Source organism: Ixodes scapularis, unplaced genomic scaffold (assembly GCF_016920785.2).
Source record: "Ixodes scapularis isolate PalLabHiFi unplaced genomic scaffold, ASM1692078v2 PGA_scaffold1__304_contigs__length_218370807, whole genome shotgun sequence".
Taxonomy (NCBI): domain Eukaryota; kingdom Metazoa; phylum Arthropoda; class Arachnida; order Ixodida; family Ixodidae; genus Ixodes; species Ixodes scapularis.
In genome coordinates, this window is record NW_024609846.1 from 140,291,517 (window position 1) to 140,314,660 (window position 23,144).

At 47.8% G+C, this 23,144-nt stretch overlaps 1 protein-coding gene across 1 annotated transcript in view; it reads right to left on the reverse strand.

The window, feature by feature from the left end:
- The window catches only part of LOC8035386 (pleckstrin homology domain-containing family G member 5), a 432,434-nt gene extending 409,720 nt beyond the window's left edge, over positions 1–22,714 (reverse strand). The window contains exon 1 of the mRNA XM_042290955.1: positions 21,963–22,714. Coding sequence (XP_042146889.1) covers positions 21,963–22,151 — 189 coding nt within the window. The 5' untranslated portion in view covers positions 22,152–22,714. The remainder of the gene's footprint in view (positions 1–21,962) is intronic.
- Between the last annotated feature and the right edge of the window lie 430 nt (positions 22,715–23,144).

The following is a 23,144-nucleotide window of genomic DNA, read 5'->3' on the forward strand; positions in this document are numbered from 1 at the left end:
GATTTGAAAACCATGTTTCGGGTTTTCGCAGCTGCAAAGAGCTGTGCGCTGAATACCAGACTCTCCGAGAAATTCTCCGTGCAACCAGATCCTCGCGCTCCAAATTTGTGACGGGGCACTCTGCAGCTCCGTCATCGAACTGCCAGGCGTTGTGAGTATAGAGGAGGCTGTGGCTTGAGCCACCAGCTTTGACAGCGCTGCATACACTAAGTAATAAACAGAGTATAATTGTTTCTGCGTTGCGCCGGTTTTCCTTTTCTCGTTTCTTTGTTTTTATATATAATGTTTTTTTTTTGTTTTTTTGCAGTGTGCTGTTTTGTTATCTACTTTTTTGTCACGTGCTGATTTTGAGGTCATGTTGTTTTGGCTGGTGCAATTGACCTTTTTCAGAGATCGCTGGGCGCATGCGCCGACTCAGAGAGGAGAGGAAAGGAAAAGGCGCCATTTTTGGTGGCTCTCTCGCCCGCTCGGTCGCTCAGACAGTGCTGGTTATGCTTGACTCCTCCGGTATTGCTTCATAGTCGTCATGCCTCACCACCGCACAGCACAAGGTTGCACAAATAGAAGGAAACATTGTTAAAATGCCAAATATGATAAAGTTCTTGTAGCCTTTGGCGGGTGGTGCACGAAAGCACCTTTTTGCCCTGCTTTCAAAAGCCTATGACGAGAGTCCCCCGTGTCAGGTGGCTGGATCATCAATGTGACGGCGGGACATTCTGCTTTTAACTAAAATACAGTAAATGTGAACATGATGATATACCTGAAATTGGGGTAGGAAAAGGAAAACGCAAAAGGACACAGAAAAATAACAGGCAACGTCTCTTGAGACGTTGCCCGTTTTTCCTTTGCGTTTTCCTTTTCCTACCTCAGTCTCAGGTTTAATAATTAAAAATGAGAGTGTTGTTGAATAGATACGAATACATGAAATGATAAAACATCAAGGACGGGGTCGGATACAGGACTTTTTGAAAGAAGTACTTTTTCCGTCCCTGTCCTTGATGTTCCATCAAGCTTTCATGTATTCATATATCAAGTTTTCCATCATGTTAAACTTACACCAGCTCGCCTGCACTCAGACCATTTTTTGTTAATAGTAAACGTGCAAACGAGGTTGTGTGACGTAATCATGCCGTACCCGGTACTCAATTAAAAAATAACAGCATAACGCTTTTCGTTCTTCAGGCGTGCGCTATACACACTCGCGTCTTGCCACGTTAAAAAAAGTGACAAAACATTTAAAGCGAGCGAAAACGAATTTAAGACTTACGGAGACAGACTCTTGATGAAATTTCTTGGCAACCAACCGTGAACCCCCTGCTTGCTGGGCCCACTTTGCCGAAGGTTCGTAAACGTGTTGAATTCAAAGATGGATTGTTTCGAACATACCGTTCCTTACTTTTTGACGGTGCAGGCAATCCTTTGCGATATCAAGACGGCCCGGATTTCGCACCGTCAGAGTTTGTTTACACATTCCCGAATACGGCAATGTCAAGTACCCTCGCGCGGTACACAGGACGGCGAAGTGACGGACGCGATAAGCTGAATAACTTAAGCGATCAAGGAGAGTAAAATCAGCTGTTTGTAGTGGCCGGGCCTAGTAAACGGAGCTCACAAGCTCTGCTCAAGGTAGATGGTTGGGTCGGTATCCAAGCTGGTCACCATTACTTTCCTTACATAACACTCTGTGACTCTGTTTTGAAAGCAGACCCCTTTTTTTAGTTGCTTGCAAGACGCGACACCAAAGTGACGATGAAGTGACTCCGAGTCGATGGTAAGAACCGATGCGGCGTTGGCGGTCTATCCATCCCTGAAGGTATAAAAACGAACGAGGTCCTCTGTATCCTAGACATTGACTTCTGTTAATCCTCCAGGTCGTTCTCAGCCATTTCGAAGAAAATATGCACGCGAAGCGACGACAGAAAGACACGTTCAGATTGGTGAAGGACGGAACACCACCACCAGAGAACACACGCAAACACATGGACCGGGAGACAAGCCAGGCCTGGCGCGGACGACGGAGAAACGTTCCCGGAGCCACCAAAAGTGTTTCGAGCAATTTCCGCGAGGGCGCGCCACGATCGTGGTCAAACTCTGAAAAAGGTCAATTCTGGCTCTTTTTTTAAATTTCTTTCTTGCGTCGACTTTTTGCGCTCTCCCCTGTTGTATTCTATTCTCGCGGACAACTTTCTGTGGCTACGCAGTCAAAGGTATGGGCGCACGGGCGCTCGCGTATCTTGTGCGCCGAACAAATCCGTGCACGCGCACTTTTCACTTCTCAAATGCCACAAAACGTTGTCCGCAAGTGTAGGGTCTAATGACAGTAGCCTATATCAAACTCTAGAGTATACACGTACTGGAGAGTTTTAAACTAAGGGTATGGAGGGAATTCTTTTTTTTTTCACCTGTAGAATTTGTTATTATTTTTTTTTACTTGAACTTATTCATTCTGGTAGAAGTTAGACCCCAGAAAACGAGAATCCATAGTCAAACCAATGATGCAGGCGAGCAATTTTCATGCAAACATAAGCAGTGTGAACACCCCCCCCCCCCCCCTCCCTTCCGCCCCTTCGCCTATCGAGCGGTCATGAAGTTTCTTCAAGAAAGTGGCCTAGCATCGAGACTTTAATGAGTCGCTTGCGACGGACATCTTCCATTTGATGCGTGAAGGACGATCCAAGTACTTGCGTCGAGTCCGACAGAGTGCCACTGCAACGGCTTGCGACGTACGGGTTGCTATGACAACAGCTGCGTCGGCTCCAAGACCGGTTTTACCCCCCCCCCCCCCCTTCCCCGTTTTGTTGGGGCCGACGAAGCTGTTGTCATAGCAACCTGTTAAAGGATTGACGTCGCAAGCTGTGGCAATCGCATTCGGTAGGACTCACGCAGGTGTGTGAACCAACCTTCAGTTTCGAACTGTGATGTCGGCGCGACATCGCGGGTGAAACGATTGCTACCCGGCTTTTGCGCCCCCTCGTCTGACATTTTGTGTCTTAATCTGCCGATATCCGCATATAGTTCATCACAGCTTGCATATTTTCAGCTTCCCTACTCCCAACATCCGCAGTTACCTATTCTCAATTTCTTGGTTTAACGCCACGTTCAAAACCCATTAATCTTTCGCTTTTTCTATTCCTCTCGCCCCCCCCGCCCCCCTTCCCCGCCCCCTTCCCCTTCCCCGCCCCCCCCCCCCCCCGCGCGAGTCTTTCCTCCTCGATGGGCGGATGACAGTTACGCACGAGCATTTCCCTCTTTCCCGTCTAATTATCATGACAACCCCCCCCCCCCCCGCGAGTCTTTCCTCCTCGATGGGAGGATGACAGTTACGCACGAGCATTTCCCTCTTTCCCGTCTAATTATCATGACAACCCCCCCCCCCGCGCGAGTCTTTCCTCCTCGATGGGCGGATGACAGTTACGCACGAGCATTTCCCTCTTTCCCGTCTAATTATTATGACAACCCCCCCCCCCCGCGAGTCTTTCCTCCTCGATGGGCAGATGACAGTTACGCACGAGCATTTCCCTCTTTCCCGTCTAATTATCATGACAACCCCCCCCCCCCCCGCGAGTCTTTCCTCCTCGATGGGCGGATGACAGTTACGCACGAGCATTTCCCTCTTTCCCGTCTAATTATCATGACAACCCCCCCCGCGAGTCTTTCCTCCTCGATGGGCGGATGACAGTTACGCACGAGCATTTCCCTCTTTCCCGTCTAATTATCATGACAACCCCCCCCCCCCCCGCGCGAGTCTTTCCTCCTCGATGGGCGGATGACAGATACGCACGAGCATTTCCCTCTTTCCCGTCTAATTATCATGACAACCCCCCCCCCCCGCGAGTCTTTCCTCCTCGATGGGCGGATGACAGTTACGCACGAGCATTTCCCTCTTTCCCGTCTAATTATTATGACAACCCCCCCCCCCCCCCGCGCGAGTCTTTCCTCCTCGATGGGCGGATGACAGTTACGCACGAGCATTTCCCTCTTTCCCGTCTAATTATTATGACAACCCCCCCCCCGCGCGAGTCTGTCCTCCTCGATGGGCGGATGACAGTTACGCACGAGCATTTCCCTCTTTCCCGTCTAATTATCATGACAACCCCCCCCCTCGCGCGAGTCTTTCCTCCTCGATGGGCGGATGACAGTTACGCACGAGCATTTCCCTCTTTCCCGTCTAATTATCATGACAACCCCCCCCCCCCGCGAGTCTTTCCTCCTCGATGGGCGGATGACAGTTACGCACGAGCATTTCCCTCTTTCCCGTCTAATTATCATGACAACCCCCCCCCCGCGAGTCTTTCCTCCTCGATGGGCGGATGACAGTTACGCACGAGCATTTCCCTCTTTCCCGTGTAATTATCATGACAACCCCCCCCCCCCCGCGAGTCTTTCCTCCTCGATGGGCGGATGACAGTTACGCACGAGCATTTCCCTCTTTCCCGTCTAATTATTATGACAACCCCCCCCCCCCGCGCGAGTCTTTCCTCCTCGATGGGCGGATGACAGTTACGCACGAGCATTTCCCTCTTTCCCGTCTAATTATTATGACAACCCCCCCCCCCCCCGCGCGAGTCTTTCCTCCTCGATGGGCGGATGACAGTTACGCACGAGCATTTCCCTCTTTCCCGTCTAATTATTATGACAACCCCCCCCGCGAGTCTTTCCTCCTCGATGGGCGGATGACAGTTACGCACGAGCATTTCCCTCTTTCCCGTCTAATTATTATGACAACCCCCCCCCCCCCGCGAGTCTTTCCTCCTCGATGGGCGGATGACAGTTACGCACGAGCATTTCCCTCTTTCCCGTCTAATTATCATGACAACCCCCCCCCCCCGCGAGTCTTTCCTCCTCGATGGGCGGATGACAGTTACGCACGAGCATTTCCCTCTTTCCCGTCTAATTATCATGACAAACCCCCCCCCCCCCCCGCGCGAGTCTTTCCTCCTCGATGGGCGGATGACAGATACGTACGAGCATTTCCCTCTTTCCCGTCTAATTATCATGACAACCCCCCCCCCCCCGCGCGAGTCTTTCCTCCTCGATGGGCGGATGACAGATACGCACGAGCATTTCCCTCTTTCCCGTCTAATTATCATGACAACCCCCCCCCCGCGAGTCTTTCCTCCTCGATGGGCGGATGACAGTTACGCACGAGCATTTCCCTCTTTCCCGTCTAATTATTATGACAACCCCCCCCCCCGCGCGAGTCTTTCCTCCTCGATGGGCGGATGACAGTTACGCACGAGCATTTCCCTCTTTCCCGTCTAATTATTATGACAACCCCCCCCCCCCCCCGCGCGAGTCTTTCCTCCTCGATGGGCGGATGACAGTTACGCACGAGCATTTCCCTCTTTCCCGTCTAATTATCATGACAACCCCCCCCCCCGCGCGAGTCTTTCCTCCTCGATGGGCGGATGACAGTTACGCACGAGCATTTCCCTCTTTCCCGTCTAATTATTATGACAACCCCCCCCCCCCCGCGCGAGTCTTTCCTCCTCGATGGGCGGATGACAGTTACGCACGAGCATTTCCCTCTTTCCCGTCTAATTATCATGACAACCCCCCCCCCCCCCGCGCGAGTCTTTCCTCCTCGATGGGCGGATGACAGTTACGCACGAGCATTTCCCTCTTTCCCGTCTAATTATCATGACAACCCCCCCCCCCGCGAGTCTTTCCTCCTCGATGGGCGGATGACAGTTACGCACGAGCATTTCCCTCTTTCCCGTCTAATTATCATGACAACCCCCCCCCCGCGAGTCTTTCCTCCTCGATGGGCGGATGACAGATACGCACGAGCATTTCCCTCTTTCCCGTCTAATTATCATGACAACCCCCCCCCCCCGCGAGTCTTTCCTCCTCGATGGGCGGATGACAGTTACGCACGAGCATTTCCCTCTTTCCCGTCTAATTATCATGACAACCCCCCCCCCCCCCCCGCGCGAGTCTTTCCTCCTCGATGGGCGGATGACAGTTACGCACGAGCATTTCCCTCTTTCCCGTCTAATTATTATGACAACCCCCCCCCGCGCGAGTCTTTCCTCCTCGATGGGCGGATGACAGTTACGCACGAGCATTTCCCTCTTTCCCGTCTAATTATTATGACAGCCCCCCCCCCCCCCCGGACACACACACACCCCATACTCCATGGGGTGTGGGGCTCGGAAAAGGCAGCACTACACGCGATTCTCGAAACAATGTGTAGAAATTCATATTCTGCAGTGCGCTCTGTCCCTACTCTCCGGGGCTAAAGTGGGTGAACACTTTGTCTGGCACGAAATTAAAATACCACTTGGGGAAAAGAAATTGACTTCAATTACGCTAACTCTTTCTAGATGTAATTGTTTAGCATTTCTCAAATTAGATAAAAGTTCTGGCATATTTTGTCTAACTATAAGCGAGCTCGAGGATTCTAAAGAGGACGGAGCTCTGTTTTTCGACGAGTCAATGTAATTTAAAATAGCTTTTAATTTCGCACCGAGATTAATTCAAATCTTTAGATGGGAGAATCTTTCGTACTATTGGAAGTGTGCGTCAAGACAGTGGTGCCACGGTGCGACTCCTAAAAGAAGCATTTGGCAGCGAACACAACCAGACTGAGATAGCCATCCTTTCTAGCAGCCAACCTTAGTTTCTAAGAAATCTCTCAGCCGAGCACAGAGCTATACTAGACGTTCGGGGCCACACTCGGTGCCAACGTCTTTTACACGAGACGCGGATATTGAAAACAAGACGCCCTCCATGCCGCGGCGTAAACAGCCGCAATCATCTCAAACCCTGCACGCCTACTCGATCCGCCGGCGAGCGAAGAGTAATATGATATTGAGGAGGGCGAAAACTACTTTACACGTATAGATTGCATCAATTACTGGAACCGATGATCGTCGTCTTGCGGTGATTTCCGGACCATCCCTGCAGCACAGAAACGCTTTGTAGAGGCATCTTCCGGCGCAGACAAATGGAACACGTGGCGTTGTTTCCGTCGCTGACAGCTGGCGACTGCGGGATGCACGATTGAAGTCGAGCTCCGAGCAACTCCCGCGTGTGTCGAATAACGTGAAAATACGTGCGGAGTAACGATAGACGCTGGTATGTAGGTTTTCAAATTTCAAAATACCAAACATTTTTTTCTTTTCAGCGTAATCGGGAACGCGAGAAGGAGCAGACGCGTCCAAGAAGCCGCGGGCGCATTACTAGAGGTCCGTGCGGGTATACGGAGAGCGAGTCGCCTGCTTCTTGCGCGAGAGTTTCGGTGACGTCAGAACGACGCCGAGTCCTGAATGGCTATGATTGGAAGGATAATGGGTAGACTTCATTGCTAGATGGCTCGAGGTTTACGCACTATTTTGCTTTTCAATCAGCCAATAAGAGCTCGGCGTTCTCACATCATCGGAACCCCTGTGCAGGAAGCAGACGGACTTGCAGAGCGGCCCGCTCCCTCTATATGTGTCTCCCAATGGCAGATTGAGAAACGCGAGGTTCGAAAGTCTGGTTATATCACTTCGTATCTGACGAGATGGCGTCATTGGCCGACATTGACGCTAATAAGAACGGAGCAAGAAAAGGGGTCATAGCCACGTCCTGCGTTACTTATAGATCTCAGTGACTACATACCGTACGATAGAAAGTATAGTAAACGACGCTATTAGTGCTTTCCTTTCGTGCGTCCTGGTGGCACAAATACCTCGAACAGAAAAATTGGCTGTCGCCTTTACCTTTAAGGTTCCACGACGCACGAAAGCTGCGAGACACCTACGGAGTAACATCACCTAAAGGCTGGTTCAGACATGTACAACGAGCGCGAAGCGTCCGTTGCAACCGGAGCGACCGGAACGACCGCTCTGCGCCGCGCGTACACACACCTGCAACCGCTGCAACAAGCGCAGCGGGTCGGCAGCACGGCGACCGCTTCTACGCCGCCGTCAGCTGTTTCAGCGGTGCCCCTAAAAAGGGGACGCACTGCCACTCAATACCGCAACAGAATATAGACAGACAGATTTCTATAGCCTAAAGCTTTATTAATATATTTTTTTTTTCATGATAGGCTTGCAGGGCACAGTGGATGAAAAAAAGAAAAGAAAAATTTGCAGTACGCCGTCTTGGACGATCACGACTCTAATACACGACTTTGCCAATAGCACAAATCTCGCCACACGCCTTTTCTACGAGAATAAAAGACGATGTAATCTTATCAGCGATATAGCAACGTAGAAATGCGATTTCGAAATCAGGTAGACGTTGCGAACGTTCAGGATAGCTAACACTAGTCACTTTTCTCTGGTGATGAAAACACGTGAAAATTCGCATCCTTTATACGGTACGCGTCAGTAATACCTTGAACCTGAGCACACGCATGAAATGCGCCAAATCAAAAATCCGGGCGATGTTCGAGGGCACAAATGCTTAGAAAGCACCACTGTAGTCGAAGTAAACAAACACGACGACACGGGCGTTTCTGCTGTCTTGAGAGTGCAACCACGACGTCGCCGCACGAGTAGGTGGATCTTCCCTTCTAATACGTGCTGGGTTATCATAGCGACACACGACAAAAATTCACAGTCAAGGCTAGCGCTTTTACGCGGAACGATGAGCTTTCACCCCGCCGTCCATGTGGACGATCACCACCGACGCCATGTTTGCAGACAGAAGCAGCCGGCCCGCGACCGGCATGCAACGCGCGGCGACCCATTCTCCTCGACCTGTGATAGGTCTGTCGTTGCGGTCGCTTCGGTTGTTTCCAACGCATCGGGGAAAGTTGGGCTCGCTCCAACTCCTTGCGTCGTGAACGACACGTGCGTGCGTCCCTCCGTCGCTATGGCAACTGACGGTTGCAAGACACTTGCAACCGTCGTTTCGGTTGTTCCGGTCGCTACGGACGCATGTGTGTGAACGGGCCTTAAAGGGATATCGAATCGAAACTTAAAATATACAGGAAACACCTAGAGATAAGTCAAATGGAATCAGATAAACCTGTAATTGATAATCGCATAGTCATATTTCAAGCGGATGGCTGTATTTTTCGTTCTAAATGCCTGGATTTCGGCGAGCTCTTCAAAATCTGCCGTCGAAGAGCGCGATGCATCTCGGGAGATCCGGCGCGGTCTTGACGTCATCATGCCTCGGAGGGCCAAGCGTACCGTAGTTATGAGTCTTGCCACTTGGTGGCGTCAGCGTGTTACAATCTCGCATAGTCGAAGTACCCGAGGGCTGTGGCATAATGCGGAGCCGGCGGAGTGGCTTCGAGTGAATGGTCGCCGACCAACGCGACGAGAGCGACGAGAGCGGTGGGTAGATGACATTAATAAGGACGAAGACGCCGCCACGCCGCTACATCACCAGGCCATGATAGCCGAGAAGAGATTCTGCCTAGAGTCGTATTTGTACAACCCATCTGTCTTGTCTTCGCCGTCTGCAACAGGTAATAGAGCTTATTCACAAAATGATCTTACAGCAAAACCTAAGAAAAGTTCCTTCACGAAGCGAAATTATTGCAAGTTTTTCACACGCTATACGATGAGATCCTACGACCACGCCTACGACAACTACAAAGCTGTACGCACTTTTTGTGATCAAATTTACATCGCCGGCCACATCGCACGCTTACGTCGTCGCGACGATCAACATGCATTTCTATGTGCTCTCTGTGCGCGTTCCAACGAGAGAAAAGAAGAAAAAAAAAGTAATTGAAACTGAACGCCGCGGCGGAGACAAAGGCAAGAACCACGGATACCTGAAAAAGCTAAAACGACAAGGACGCACCGACCAAGCGACCACTGAAGACGCTAGGCTTAGCAAAACACTTCGACGATCCGGGGCAAGACCATCTGCACACTACCGGCTGGCTTGATGAATGGAATACGCCCACGCAACCTTTGTGGACCCTTCTCGTATGAATAGTTTGATCAGTGACCTCTAATTTGGGGTAAGAAGGTCAGTCTTTCACCTCGTCGTCCCTAGCTTGTTTTCAGATGCAGCGGTGGCCAACGTTTCGTCGAAAAAAGAGACACTCCTATAAATTCTATCTCCTTTTTTTGTGTGTGTGTTATAGAGCCCAAATAAACGTCATATGAATTGCCTTCGCAACTTGGGTACGTACACTTTTGTTTAGATGTCCATTCTATTTCGACATGATACGCCAACACATGTCGAGTTTGAGCAGTTTTTGGGAGCGACATATATGCCGGTCCAATTTTTCTCTGGCGAGCGCCTCGTCAGCATCGAGTTGCGTTTGTCTAGAGGCCCAGCGGTTCATAAAGTCGGTTGTAAAAGACCGTTCCCGGAGCGGTTACAAGGAGCGCAACCAGTGCGGTTCTGCTCCCAGTGCAAACAGGTATTTACTTGGATCTTGCTGACACTCTTTTACTTGAAACGTATCTTCCTGCATGTTAGCTCTCTCCCGAATCCCGGAAAAGCGCCGCAGGGATTTGTTTACATGCGCGCCGCTTTGCAGAGCCGTACGGGCTGTCTCCTTTTAGCAACGATGGTAGTTGTGTTCACTTCTTAGCGATCGAGGTCGTTAACAGTTGCGGTCGACGAAGGCGGCTATCTCGTGATCAGGAAAGGTGGGCATGCGGGCCCGTTTCAACAGACATCTGGTAGCGTGAATATTACATCGCACGTACACAATCTCCAAACCAGCCCAAAGAAGGGTTGCCGAAAAGACCACCCGATACTAAAACGAACGGTGGCCAACTCTGCTGTTGCTTTCTTCACCAAAGCGCCTCGGTACTACGTGCAGGCCTAATTAATGCCTAGGAGTGACCGTACTTCCCGTTGTGGCGCTGCTCTTAGGGGCATGTTGTCGTCACGACATTCCATCGAAGCTTCACAGACATCCACGAGGTGGTTTTTGGTTATCGTTTTATTCAGTTTAAAATTCGTTTTCTCGCGTTATCCTACGGAATATTGGTATTGGTGAAGTCCTATTTTAACCCTCTTTATGTTCAAGCAAAGAGATGGGCTCTAGAATTTGGTTTCTGTACCCCTTTAAGAGGTGCTGCTAGGATGGGGAAGGCGTGGGGAGAGAAAAGGACAGCGAAGGAAGGAGAAGGGTGGGGGGAGAGAATTGGGGTGTCGCGTGACGCATGTTCTCCTGATACATGCAGAGGCGAAACGTAAAGTCGGTGTAGAACACGTGACGTCAGGTTCCGTGACGTCGATTTCCCCCTCTAAATATAGCTGGGAAACCGGATTCGTGTCTAGGTCACAAAGCGTAAACTTATTTCGCTAGATTTAGCGGGTAACTGAATTGATGTGTAGGTCACGTGATGTCAATTTCCCTCTAAATCTAGCGGGGAAACTGAATTGATGTTTTCGCCATAAAGCGTAATGATTTCCCGCTAAATTTAGGCGCAAAACTGAGTTTACGTATAGGTCACGTGCCATCAATTTTCTCAAAGTGTATGGAACACATGACGTCACATGACGCCACTTTTCCCGCTAAATTTAGCGGAAAATTCGCGGACAGACGGACGGATGGAAGGGCAAAACTGTAAGATCGGGCGTGACGTTAGAAAGCATTTGGTGCTCTCATAGGATTTTCTTCTGCATATCGAAATGGTGCATCGTTCGAACAAATTTTCGCAGAATGAGGCAATACAACCGTATGATTTCTTTTTTCTTCTTTTTTTTTTTTTCTTAGTTATAACTTTTGGGCGAGACCGGCTTCGCTAGCGTCCCGGAGTCTCCGTGTGTGGTACGGATGTGGGCGATGGCGCTCAGTGCAAAGAAAAGGAAACGTATGACCGGCGAATCATCTGTCGTGAAGCTTGTCCCATCGAAAGGGAGCTCGACTTCCAGCAGGCAGAGACTCGCCTCTCTGCTCAAGAGCGGATGGGTCCACGAGGCGCCAAAATACTCCCGGTCATCGCAAAGAGCCGCCGTGTGCCATTCCCAAAGATCGTCGTGAAACCGGAACTTTGTGAAGATGCCAAAACGTTTGGCCTAGGTTGTGCTAGAAACTTGATATGATGCGTACTTCGAGGAGTCACTTCCCAGCTGGTCTCTAAAATAATGTAAGAATTTAGAGAGACGTGCCCGTACACATAAATAAGCCAGCGGAACTTAGATGTCTTGAAGACCATAACTCTCTTAGCCGGTGCATCACCTCATTGTTTAGAAGCTCAATGTCCTCTAGAGAACGATGAAATAAAGTACCAAATTTCATTTAGATTCTCCGCTCACTCCTAAAAACTAAAAACGTTTATATTTTAATGGTGCGAATAAACTTATCCCGATGCTGACACCCTAAGGTTACGTGTTAAAGCACTTTCTTTAAAGTGCTGGTGAACACCCTAATGATAGGGTGCAGGCAATGTTAGCAGCATCATTGAAATGTAATTTTTACGAATGGGGAGTCTACAAGCACCAGCCACACAGGCACAGAAATCATAAACACAAACACAATGAAGCAGACGCAAGACCTGAACCACAGTCTATACTACACGTCAATAAACAAATTAATCGATTACAACTACTCTAGGTAAAAAAGCTACTCAATTAGCTTACTTTATTACTCGAAAAAAAAAGTAACTGAAATTTATTCGAAATACCACTCGTTATTTTCTTTATTAATTCAGAAGCTTCATGCCGTTCCCTACTTTAAATTAAACGAACAATATAAATAAATAGAAGGAGATGAGCTCCAGGATATCGCACGAAGCTTATTCACGATTTTTCTATGTCTGAAATTTGGGATTTTGTACTGTTCCTCTTTAGATTAAAATCACCTAGTTACAAACTACTCTACTACATTCTTGTGGAACACCAACCAATAGCTTGCATGTCACAAAGAGTTCACGATTTGTGTGTGCCATACCTTAGCCTCTACATCACCTGGTTTTAGTTATCCTGCGGGCAGAAGAGAAGAAGTGTCTTTAGCCGGATTAATTATTTTTTTAGGATAAGAAGAGTTGGCTCTTAGACTGTTAATAAAGATGTACATTGTACATTAGTCATCAAGCTTCGCACTAAAAGCCTTTTGTAGAAAGCCCTAACACCAATATGTAAACGGTGCTAACAAAGTCTGACCTCGTTTTGCACATATCGATAATATTTGTTTTGCCTTTTTTCTCTCTTTTTTTATAATTTGAAGCTGATCAAGTATTTATATCGAAGTATTAAAAATAAAAGTTGTATCAGTGTAAAGGTTCGGCCCCCATAGAATACTACCAGTTATCCTAAGTAAGTGTTCCGACACCATATAACGGTATTTATGTATTACATTGAAAACCTTACTTGACACTGGTTGGTTCCACAAGACTGAAAAACGACAAATCTGAATCCCTTTTTTTATCGTATAAGGAGATAAGGTAATAAATTATAGTCGTATAAGTATACGCTAACGGAAATTTGCACTAGGCTGCATGAGAATATTTGAAATAGTGAAATGTTGAACTATCTTGATACCTCTAGTTACTTTTAGTTATGTAGCACAAGATTAGCAGAATTTCAACATTACATATCAGGAGCTTTGGCAAAGAAGACGGAAGTAGATAGACTCTTCACATTTTAGCTATGTCCGACAAAGATAACATTCGGCAAATTATATTAGCCTCTATAAACATTTATAGTACGGTTCAAAATTGTATAACAAATTATTTATATGGCCGTGAGCAGAGTACCGTCATTAATTGAAATAAATCATCAGCTATACCTGCAAGTTCAAAAATCCTACAGGACAGTGCTCTGGGACCGTTGTTGTTTATAATTTAAGTAAATGATATTGCACAAAATATTCAGTCGACGATCAAACTTTTTACCGACAATTGTGTTAGATATAAGGAGTTATTCTTAAGGAAATGAACTCATCAAGAAACGCATAAATATTACAGAACGACCTAGATAGTGTCGCGGAGTTGCCACACCGGAGTTGGAGTGATTCCGGAATAATATTCTTCACTTAGGCGACCCCATAAAGGAATGGGAATGGAATGGCGGCAGCGCTGGGGGGAATGGAGTCTGAATGGAATTGGTGCATTTCGCCCGGAATGAAGTGAGAATGGAATGGGTTCTCATGCGAGCGGTGTCGATTTTCATCTAGGTCCCACGGGCTGATGGAGCAGTTCACTAGCGCGTGGTAAGTGACTCTTGAAACAGCATCATTGAACTGGTGTTGACCGACGGATCCGTTGTCTCACTGGCTTATGCTCCTTCGAGGATGAAAATGGCGCGCCCACGGTGAAGTACCCAGACGGTAGACGGACAAAGTGTCATTCCTGGCGCCGCGAGAGGCGACAAAGCGGCTGTTGTAATCAAGCGCGATTAGCATGCAGCTTTTAACCAGGGTTTTGAACAGAGCCCGAACCGATCACCGGAGCAAGACCGTTATTTTTAGCTGAACCGGAAAAAAATTGTGACTGAAATCAAACATTCGATATTGAACTCGAACCGGAACAGAACCGTAATTTCATGTCGCGGTTATCAGTTCATTCGAAACGGTGCGGCGTAATAAAATGCGAGCCTCACATTCTTGCGGGTGGCGGCGGCGGCGCGAAATCGATCAAATATTCGCGAGGGTGGCGTCAGCGGCTCAGTTTTTGACTAAACAAACGGCAGCGACGACATGGAGACAACTCAGTAATAAGGAAACAAATACATACATTTCTTTACGCCTATGTGCAGCACGAATTGGCGTCGGCGAGTCGGTGTGCGGGCGTACGCTTCCATACTTGGTTTCAGCGTACGATGGACCGCAGAGGACGCTACGAGCCCTTGGAGCCAACTCATAGGTCGAAGGGCGTCACGTGCACTTCCGGTTCTGCGGAGCGACGCGGGGAACGCGAAGGCACGACACAAGCTACGAACTACGGATTGGATCGTCATCTCGTAGCGTCCATCGCAGGTAAAACGGAGTATATCCGGCTATGCCCAGAGTCTAAAGAGCTATAGTTTGTGTGAGTGTGCGTGCGTGTGTGTTCCTTTTATTCTTTTCCTAGCTGCTAAACAATATTTCATAGGGAAAGAGCAAGCGAACATAAACATTAAAATAAAAACAAAAAGTTGACGGCTCTCGGTTCGTGTGTTCCCCGGTGGCGAAATCTGAAGGCACCAAGAGGCAAAGCCGCGACGCGCGCGACGCTGTAGCGCCGGTCGTCGGGACGCCAGTCGCCCAGAGCCGACGCTGCTTGAATACATTTTTTTTTGTGTGTGTGTGTGCGTTTTTTGGGAAAAAGCAAGTTGTCTGTTGTTTTTTTATGTCGTTTTTGTTTTAATCGTCTTTTAACCAGCCCTCTCTGTCTTTCTCCTCTTCAACTCAGTCGTTCGAGCAAGTCATTCGGGCGTGCGGTGTGGGTGTATAGTGGATGAGCTCTGGATAATACAGTGGGCGCAACGTCGCTATACACACTAAACATTATAACACCCATAATCGTGTAAAAAGGGTGTAAGTTAGGAAAAACACCCTTCTTACACTTCATTTACACGATATTTGAATATCGGTGGGTGTAAAAAGGGTGTGCTGATGTTTTTCATCCCTTCCACACCCTTTTTACGACCTCGCTTATTGCGATGGCGTCTGAAATCGTGTAAAAAGGGTGTATGGGCGAATTATACACCCTGTATTAACACGGTCTGAAAGGGGCGTTATGGCGATGCCAGTCTAATACACCCATGATTTCATATCCGTTAATGCTCATTGCTTTGCTGAAACTGTTGCTGATGTACGGCGGTATAAACATCCAGTATAATTAATCGCTACACGAAGTCGCGTATGGTTAGGAAATGATGGAGTATAGTTTTTGCAACTCCGATCGAACTCACCGTCCCACACGAGCCGAAAATTACGTGTCGCGTGTGCGTCAGTTTCATCAGTTCAACTTCGATTTAAAAACGAAACATCCCCACTCGCAAAAGATGAACGAAGACGTGTCAATATACAACCCAAACAGCACACAGCATTGCGCCGATATAGGATAAAATATGAAAAATTGCGCCGTTACCATTTTGGTCCAGCCAATATCTGTGAAAAAAAAGGATGGGTCGCGGCGACGCCATCCTGACATACCGTAGGCGATGCCGTTTTTGGTTGAGCGTCAAGATTCCCGCATGAATGGCCTATGGCGGCGAGGTATGTCTATTTCTTAACCGCCTAAAATCCGACGTTAAAAAAGAAAAGAAAAACAAGATGAAGCAAAACGGAATCTGCTTACTTTTAACCAGAGAAAGACCTCCTGCGCTGAACCACTGAACAAACTATGGGCCGTGGCGCCCTCATTTCGTGTATTACAAACTCACCTGACTGGCCCTCGCACTACTTATAGCACCTTCACTGAGATTTTATTTTTGTGTGTAGTTCTAACGAAACAATTCCGCAAGACAATCGAAAGTGCCGAATTTATGACACCCCGGCTATAGTACGCGATCCTTAGTTGACACCAAAATATCTAGCCTCCCGACGCTTTTTTGGGGCACTCCTTACTGGAAAAAGGTCCATTGGACCTTTTTCCAGTAAGGAGTGCCCCATGACGGTTTCGCCGCCAACTACAAATGGAGGGCAACCGGACTCGCCTTCTCCCATAGGAACAGATTAGTGTCGCAAGAAAACAGTGCCCCCCAAGAATGGCGAAAGGGCGGTCAAGGTCAAGGGAAAAGGGTGTGCGCGTGCGCAGACGCTTACTGGAAAAAGGTCTTGTTTCATGCGTTCGAATTTGTTTTGTGTTATTTATTTCGTGATTTCGCGGTCGGCATCAGAGCACGCACGCCACTGCGTGAAGCAAGTCCTGACGTGTCCCATTTTGCGACCCTCCTTGGGCAGCCCAGGTGGCTTATACAAAGCCGCAGAGGGAGATTAGCTGCTTTGTCCACCCCTCTTTGACCTCGTCTTCTGATAAGCCTCCACACCTTCTTTTGTGTCTTCGTGTGGCTGTGAGCGAGTGCGAAGGCCGCTTCTAGCAAATCAGAGGGGTGGTGTGTAACACGTGACCGTTCTCCGTAGGACAGGGACGCTTGGACTATAATATGTCACGTGACTCGCTCCGACGCGCTGATGGGCTCACTGGGGCCGAAGTCTTTGCCGTATTCCAAATTACGGTGAGTGTAGGGGCCACGTAGGTCCGGTTTCTAAATAGCTTCCGTCAGGCGTCAGTGTTCTTCTGTTTTTCGTGCGTTGCAGTCGCAGCCGTGGTTTTTCGTCTTGAACGGCCGGAATACGTTCATACTAATTTTTTGGTAATATTTGTGAATTTCGTCGGAGTCCATAGAATTATTGCGCTGTGTTTGTTGGACGCGTTTCGACAAAATACTAACTGCTCGTCGGCGCTCGTGAGACTTCCGCTGATTGTGATCGACCGCCTTCATCGTCGACATTGTGTTTGCGTAGTTTTGTGCTGCCCGAGTCGGATTGTGCATCTATCACGACAGAGAGCTGCTCATCGGCGACGGCGAGAGTTCCGTTGAATGTGAGCAACCGCCTTCATCCTGGACGTTGTGTTTGCGAATTTTTCTGTGGTGCCCGAACCGGATTATGCAACTATCACGGATTACATGAGATCGGTGTTTGATTTGTAAGTACTCTGCAAGCATGCTTCTGGTAGTAGTCCTGCTTCCGTCTCAATAGACCATTTTACTGTTTACAAGCATGAACTGCTGCTTACGCCTCAATCAACTCCCGGTCGTTCCGTCTCTGCCAGCCTGTCGAGTTTTGCCTACGTCAGCAGAGCTAGAAAGCTTTAAAGTAGGTTTAGGCGAAGGGAAGCCTTATTTAAAGTTTGAGTGCATTTATTTTAAGCCTCTAAGAATTTTGTAGCTTTGTCACAAAAACTTAACACTAGGGCAAATGCCAGCATTTGAGGTTTGACATGGGTTTCTCGCGAATTCGCGAAAGAAGAAGATGAGGTCCATGCACGTTTTTTCTGGATTCAAAAAATAAAGTGTTCCACATGTTTCAATTTGTTAGCAATCATTTCTCCGTAAATACTTTTTGATGAAGTGCTGTGTTACACATTTAGTATAACTTCTTGTAGCTGAATGAAGTGAGAGTTACTGCGCAGGCGAGCTGGTGAAGGATCATGGTGAAAAAAACCCAAGACTAGGACAAAAAATCGGGACAACACAACACGTCTCAAGACATTTTGAGGCAGTATTGTGTTTTCCCAATTTTGTTTGTCACTAGTCTCGGGGTTTACCCACCATGCTCTTCTAGCTGCAGTACACGTTTTTGGTAGGGTGTACTGCTGCCATCACACCCTAATGAATAGGTGTAGAGCAGAATCACTCCTTTCTGTGTAGGGTGTAAGGGATTACACCGGTTTTTGAGGGTGTGAGAAATAACACCATTTGTCTAGGGCGTTTTTGTACACCAATAAGGGGGTGAGTTGTGACCCATGCCATTTACACCAATAAGGGCGTGAAAATGTTTAGTGTGTACTCTGGCAGACTAAACTCCTTTCTAAACAACTAACGACTAATTTGTTTTGTGGGTAGCTTGCGAGTACCATGGGTGCCACCGTCACGGTATCACTATGCGTGCTGTCTGATTGACTTCACGTGTCAGTACTCAACTTTGGTGCTGCTTCCAAGTGCCTGTATAACCACGTAATCTTCCTAAAACGATGTTTGCGCTGAGAATTCAAGACCACAAACCGAAATTAGACATTTATTTTATACTGTCCTTGTTTCCGCAGCACGACTTCTGGTTACCTAATTTATTTTAATGGAGATGACGCCTTGTTAAACTCACCCTTTCTTCTTAACGACTGGGAACTGTGGACCTTTCTTTTAAGCACCACTTTGCACTGGTTCGCGCTTCATGGAACTGGTGATCGCACCGTTATTTCAAGAGCGTCCCTGAACCAGAACCGAACGGCGGAAGGAAATGCAAAGCAATCCGAACTCGAACCGAAACGGAATAATGACCGATTCGACTCCCTGCTTTTACCCCGTCAGTTTTCTAGTGTTTGCATGGAACACAAAGAAAAATTGAATTGAATGTACAGCGAACGTAAATGTTTACGGTTTAAGGCAGGGTCAATAGTATGGTGGAACAGTCCCTTGTGCTGGCGCCGGATACCAATTGCATTTCAAAGGATGGTTTTCTGTTCTTGCCGCAGTGTGTGGAGATTCGAGGAAGTTATACGCGGCGTCGCTTCAAACAGCGCACTTACGGGGCTGTTATGCAATTATTCGAAGCAGAGAGCAAGAAAACTTCTTCTTGCGCCACGCACAAACTAGACATTTTTAAGGCCTTATGAAGCAAACAACACGCTAAGAATGTATCTGTGGAGGGCATACACGGTCCGTTGGAAAAAATGGGGCGTCTGTTGGGACTCGCAAGCCTTTTACGCTTGATCGCGCGATCGATGTCTGCAGTGACTAGAGGTTGTCACGAAGCGCTTTGTGTTACCACCCTTCGGCTTAGCAAAATGAAGGTTTTGGAGATGCTTTTGCATACTTTTGCACTCATCTGCGCGTTTGACAACGTTAGCAGCTAAATGCTGTTTTTTTTTTTTTTTTCAGTAACACAGTGTGGCTGTTAATTGCCATTTTTTCACGTTTAGGAATTTGATGAAGGACTGGTGAAGTTGAGCCATTCCAGCAGTGGGGAATGGGCCCAGTGTCTCCATTCCGCAGAGTTGAAAGGAATGGGATTGTCGGAAACTCTAATTTGCCGGAATGGAATTGGAATGGAATGAGGGTGACCATTCCACAACACTGAATAAGATAGCACGTTGGTGTGATCAATGGAGTATGAGTATAAACATCGGAATGTACCTCGGTAATGTTACAAAAGAACACATCGAACTTTCCTCATACTTATGATGCTAAAACCGCACTAATCAGAAATCCCTCTGAATCTAAATATATCGGCGTTTATATTCAATTTCCTAAATGGAATAAGCATATCTATTATACCGTAACCAGGGCTGCCAAAAGGCTATTCTGCAGTCGTAGAAATTTGAAAAACGCTGCATCTTACACGTGAGGTCGATATGCGTGCGTTATATGGAATCACTGCCAGCAGTATCTGATCGACAGATTAGAAAAACTTCAAAATCAAGCAGCACGAATTGACAGCACTGTAACTATTATCTATATGCCAGTATGTCGGAGGTTAAAGCCACGCTGAGTTTTGAGCCATTGAACATCTAAAAGCAAATATTAAAATGTTCTTTTTTATTGAATTTATTATAACACGACTGGTATGGATACAAAAAGTGTATCCTTTGGATCCAACGTACGTTTCCGAAAGGTGAGATAATTCTAGAAAGGTTCTTGAATGTAAGCAAAGTGTAAGCATCCTCAACAACAAAATGAACAGTTTTTAAAACTCTTCCTTTGTAAAGAAGATCATAGTGGTATTTTCTACCAAAGTGTGAGCATCCTCAACAACGGTGCAGTATTTGTTTGTTTGAATAAGTAATCGAGCAAATGTTTGAACCTTGTGCGTTAATTGCTGCCGCCCCCCCCCCCCCTGTAAATAAAATAAATTATTACAAACTCGCACTAGAATGTAACTTATTACAAGTAATTCAATTACTTGTACTACGTACTGTATCAGACTCGAATCATAATTCTATTAGCTGCTCCACCATCTCACATACTCGAATATTGAAACACTCTCATTCGCAGGGGATCGCCACCACAATTGTCAGGGTCACTAGTTGCTTCGTTCTCGTTAGTATTTCACGTAAAGCGTACTCTTACGAAGTTCAAGGAATGTATCTGAAATTCAAAGGCATTGGTATGCGCACTAATCATTCGACATCATCCATAAAACAACCTTCCCTAAAGCCGTTTGAAACGGGCGCTTACACCCCCTTCCGCAGCAACTCTTTTCATCCACGCGATTTTTTTAACTTGTCAAGGATGAAGGGTGTTCCACGCAACAGCACCCTATTTTACTACTTAAAAAGGCATATGACTCAAAGTAAAAGTGCCGAAAAGGTGTAACCAACCATGTGAGTATCTAGAACACCGTTTTTGCACCCTTAAGGGTGTAAACATTTTAGTACGATGTTCGTGAAAAGCAGCGTGCAGCACCGAATCTAGCGCTGTTTCTCCAAAGAGAACAAAATCGCGATGTTTCTGGTTATCGCTTTTTATCACGTTCTCATGTTCAAGAACATCTTTTTCGGGCGCGCTTGGTTGTTATTGACCTCCCTGTGTGGCCACTCATCGCCTGCTTGGATGAACAGGCGGAGGCATTCCTCCAGCCGCTCATGGCTTGTCATGGAAGTAATGTGTCCTCCAAGGTGTCTTGATATTGCTGCACTCTGGGAATCGTTGAGTGACTACAGTGAACAAGGTTGTGTGCCCCAAAACCACCCTCCAGGTCACCCAAACAGCAATACAAATAGAGCGGTGGGAGTCGGAGGTTGGAAACCTTTTAATGATACCGACATCATATATATATATATATATATATATATATATATATATATATATATATATATATATATATATATATATATATATATATATATATATATACTTCTCGCTTTCAATAGAAATAGCAACAAGACACTGGTGGCCGTTTTCAACTTGTTCACTACCGTACGCGTACCTACACGTTCTCTACACGATATTTCAGCTATGCTAGCAGCTTTAAAACTCGTAGCATGTTGTCGTTTTCAAGTGTTCATAACATAGATAGGCATGTCTTCCGTGTGAACGTATTGGTACCGCGAATTATATAAGTAATCCCACAAAGTGTGTGCATGTTTATCGAAGACACGGACATAATAGCGTAGTTGGGCAAGCACGTGCGCGAGAATATTTTACATGCGCCTCGTGCGACGCGGGATTCAGTTCAGCAAAATATTTCACTGCCTTCCTGGGTTCTATGGATCTAAAGAACAAATATATGCATTGTTTAGTAACGCTAATCAAGCTATACAATAGGTGAAAATAGTGTAGCACTTCAGGATGATCATCGTTTTCTGTAGACTCGTTTAAGCATAAACCGACGTCACCTTAATGATCAGCGTATTTGAGGCGCTTCGCCGTTGCGTGTTGAAAACACGGGATCTCCTTACCTGAGACAGTGCTCCCACTTGCAGTAGGGCCGGTTTGCGGACCTTCATGTGCGAGTGCACCCGCTTCAACATCCTGGCTTCGGCCCTCACGGCCTCTTTAGCCGTCTTCGGAAGGCGCATCGCGGTCGAGCACCACACTCCGGCCTCCCGTCGGACCGTCCGGAAACCAAGCACGCCACTCCGGACCATCCATTGTCCACGTTTTTGGGAGTTGACAACACGACGTCTCACGATGACACAACAGCGCCGGACGACGCGCGAATAAAACAAACACCGGGATTTGATACACGATGACACCGCACAGCTAACGTTAAGACCGGTCACGGGAATAAAGGGAAAAGCGTCCTCAAGTGGGGAAACTGACGAGCCACTTTTCAAAGTAATCCTCACGGGCCCTCGGGACAGACGACGGCGGCAGTAGCAGACGACGACGACGACGGTGGTGAAGTCACAAGACGGCGGTGACGGCGGATCGGCGGCAGGCCGTGGGGACAGGAAGTTGCTTTGTCGCGCAGGCACGGCATTTCAAAGTCTCGATAAGCACGCACTGCTCACCTCCCGACGAAAGGTCACAGATCGATGATGCGACCCGAGAGTCGTAGATTACTTTGAGTACGGTCACGGCGCGTGGATGTTCGCAGCGGCCGCAAAAAGCGACGCGAGAGAGAGCACCGAACCCCGAGCCACACGGCCGGCTCGATCCGAGCCTCTGCTCGTTTCGCTTCCCAACGCCTCGGACCCGGGGCCGCGCTCCACGCTTCGAACTAACACCATCCAAAAGAAAAAGAAATGCGGACCGCTTATGACGTCATCGTTGGTTGATCTCCGACCCGCCCCAAGCGGCAAACGCGTCGAAGCTTTGCGAGAGCACGAACGCAGAACGGCAGACGCGTGTGTCGGGCGTCGCCGCCGTCGCCGCGAGCTAGCTAGCGTCGCGTTCGTTGTGAAAAGTGCGGCGAGACGCGCTGGCGTCGACGCAGACGCGGGCTAGATGGCGCTGCGTGTATACACTAGTATCATCATCATCATCATCAGTGACAACGCGTTTGGGGGTGAAAACGCGCGCGTCCTGTCTTCCAGGTGGAGTTGTTCGAGCTGCACGCACGCTCCGTTCGCTCGTCGCTGACGTCGCCGTGACGCGTCACCTGAATCGGGCTTCTATTGATGCCCCTTTCGCCGCCG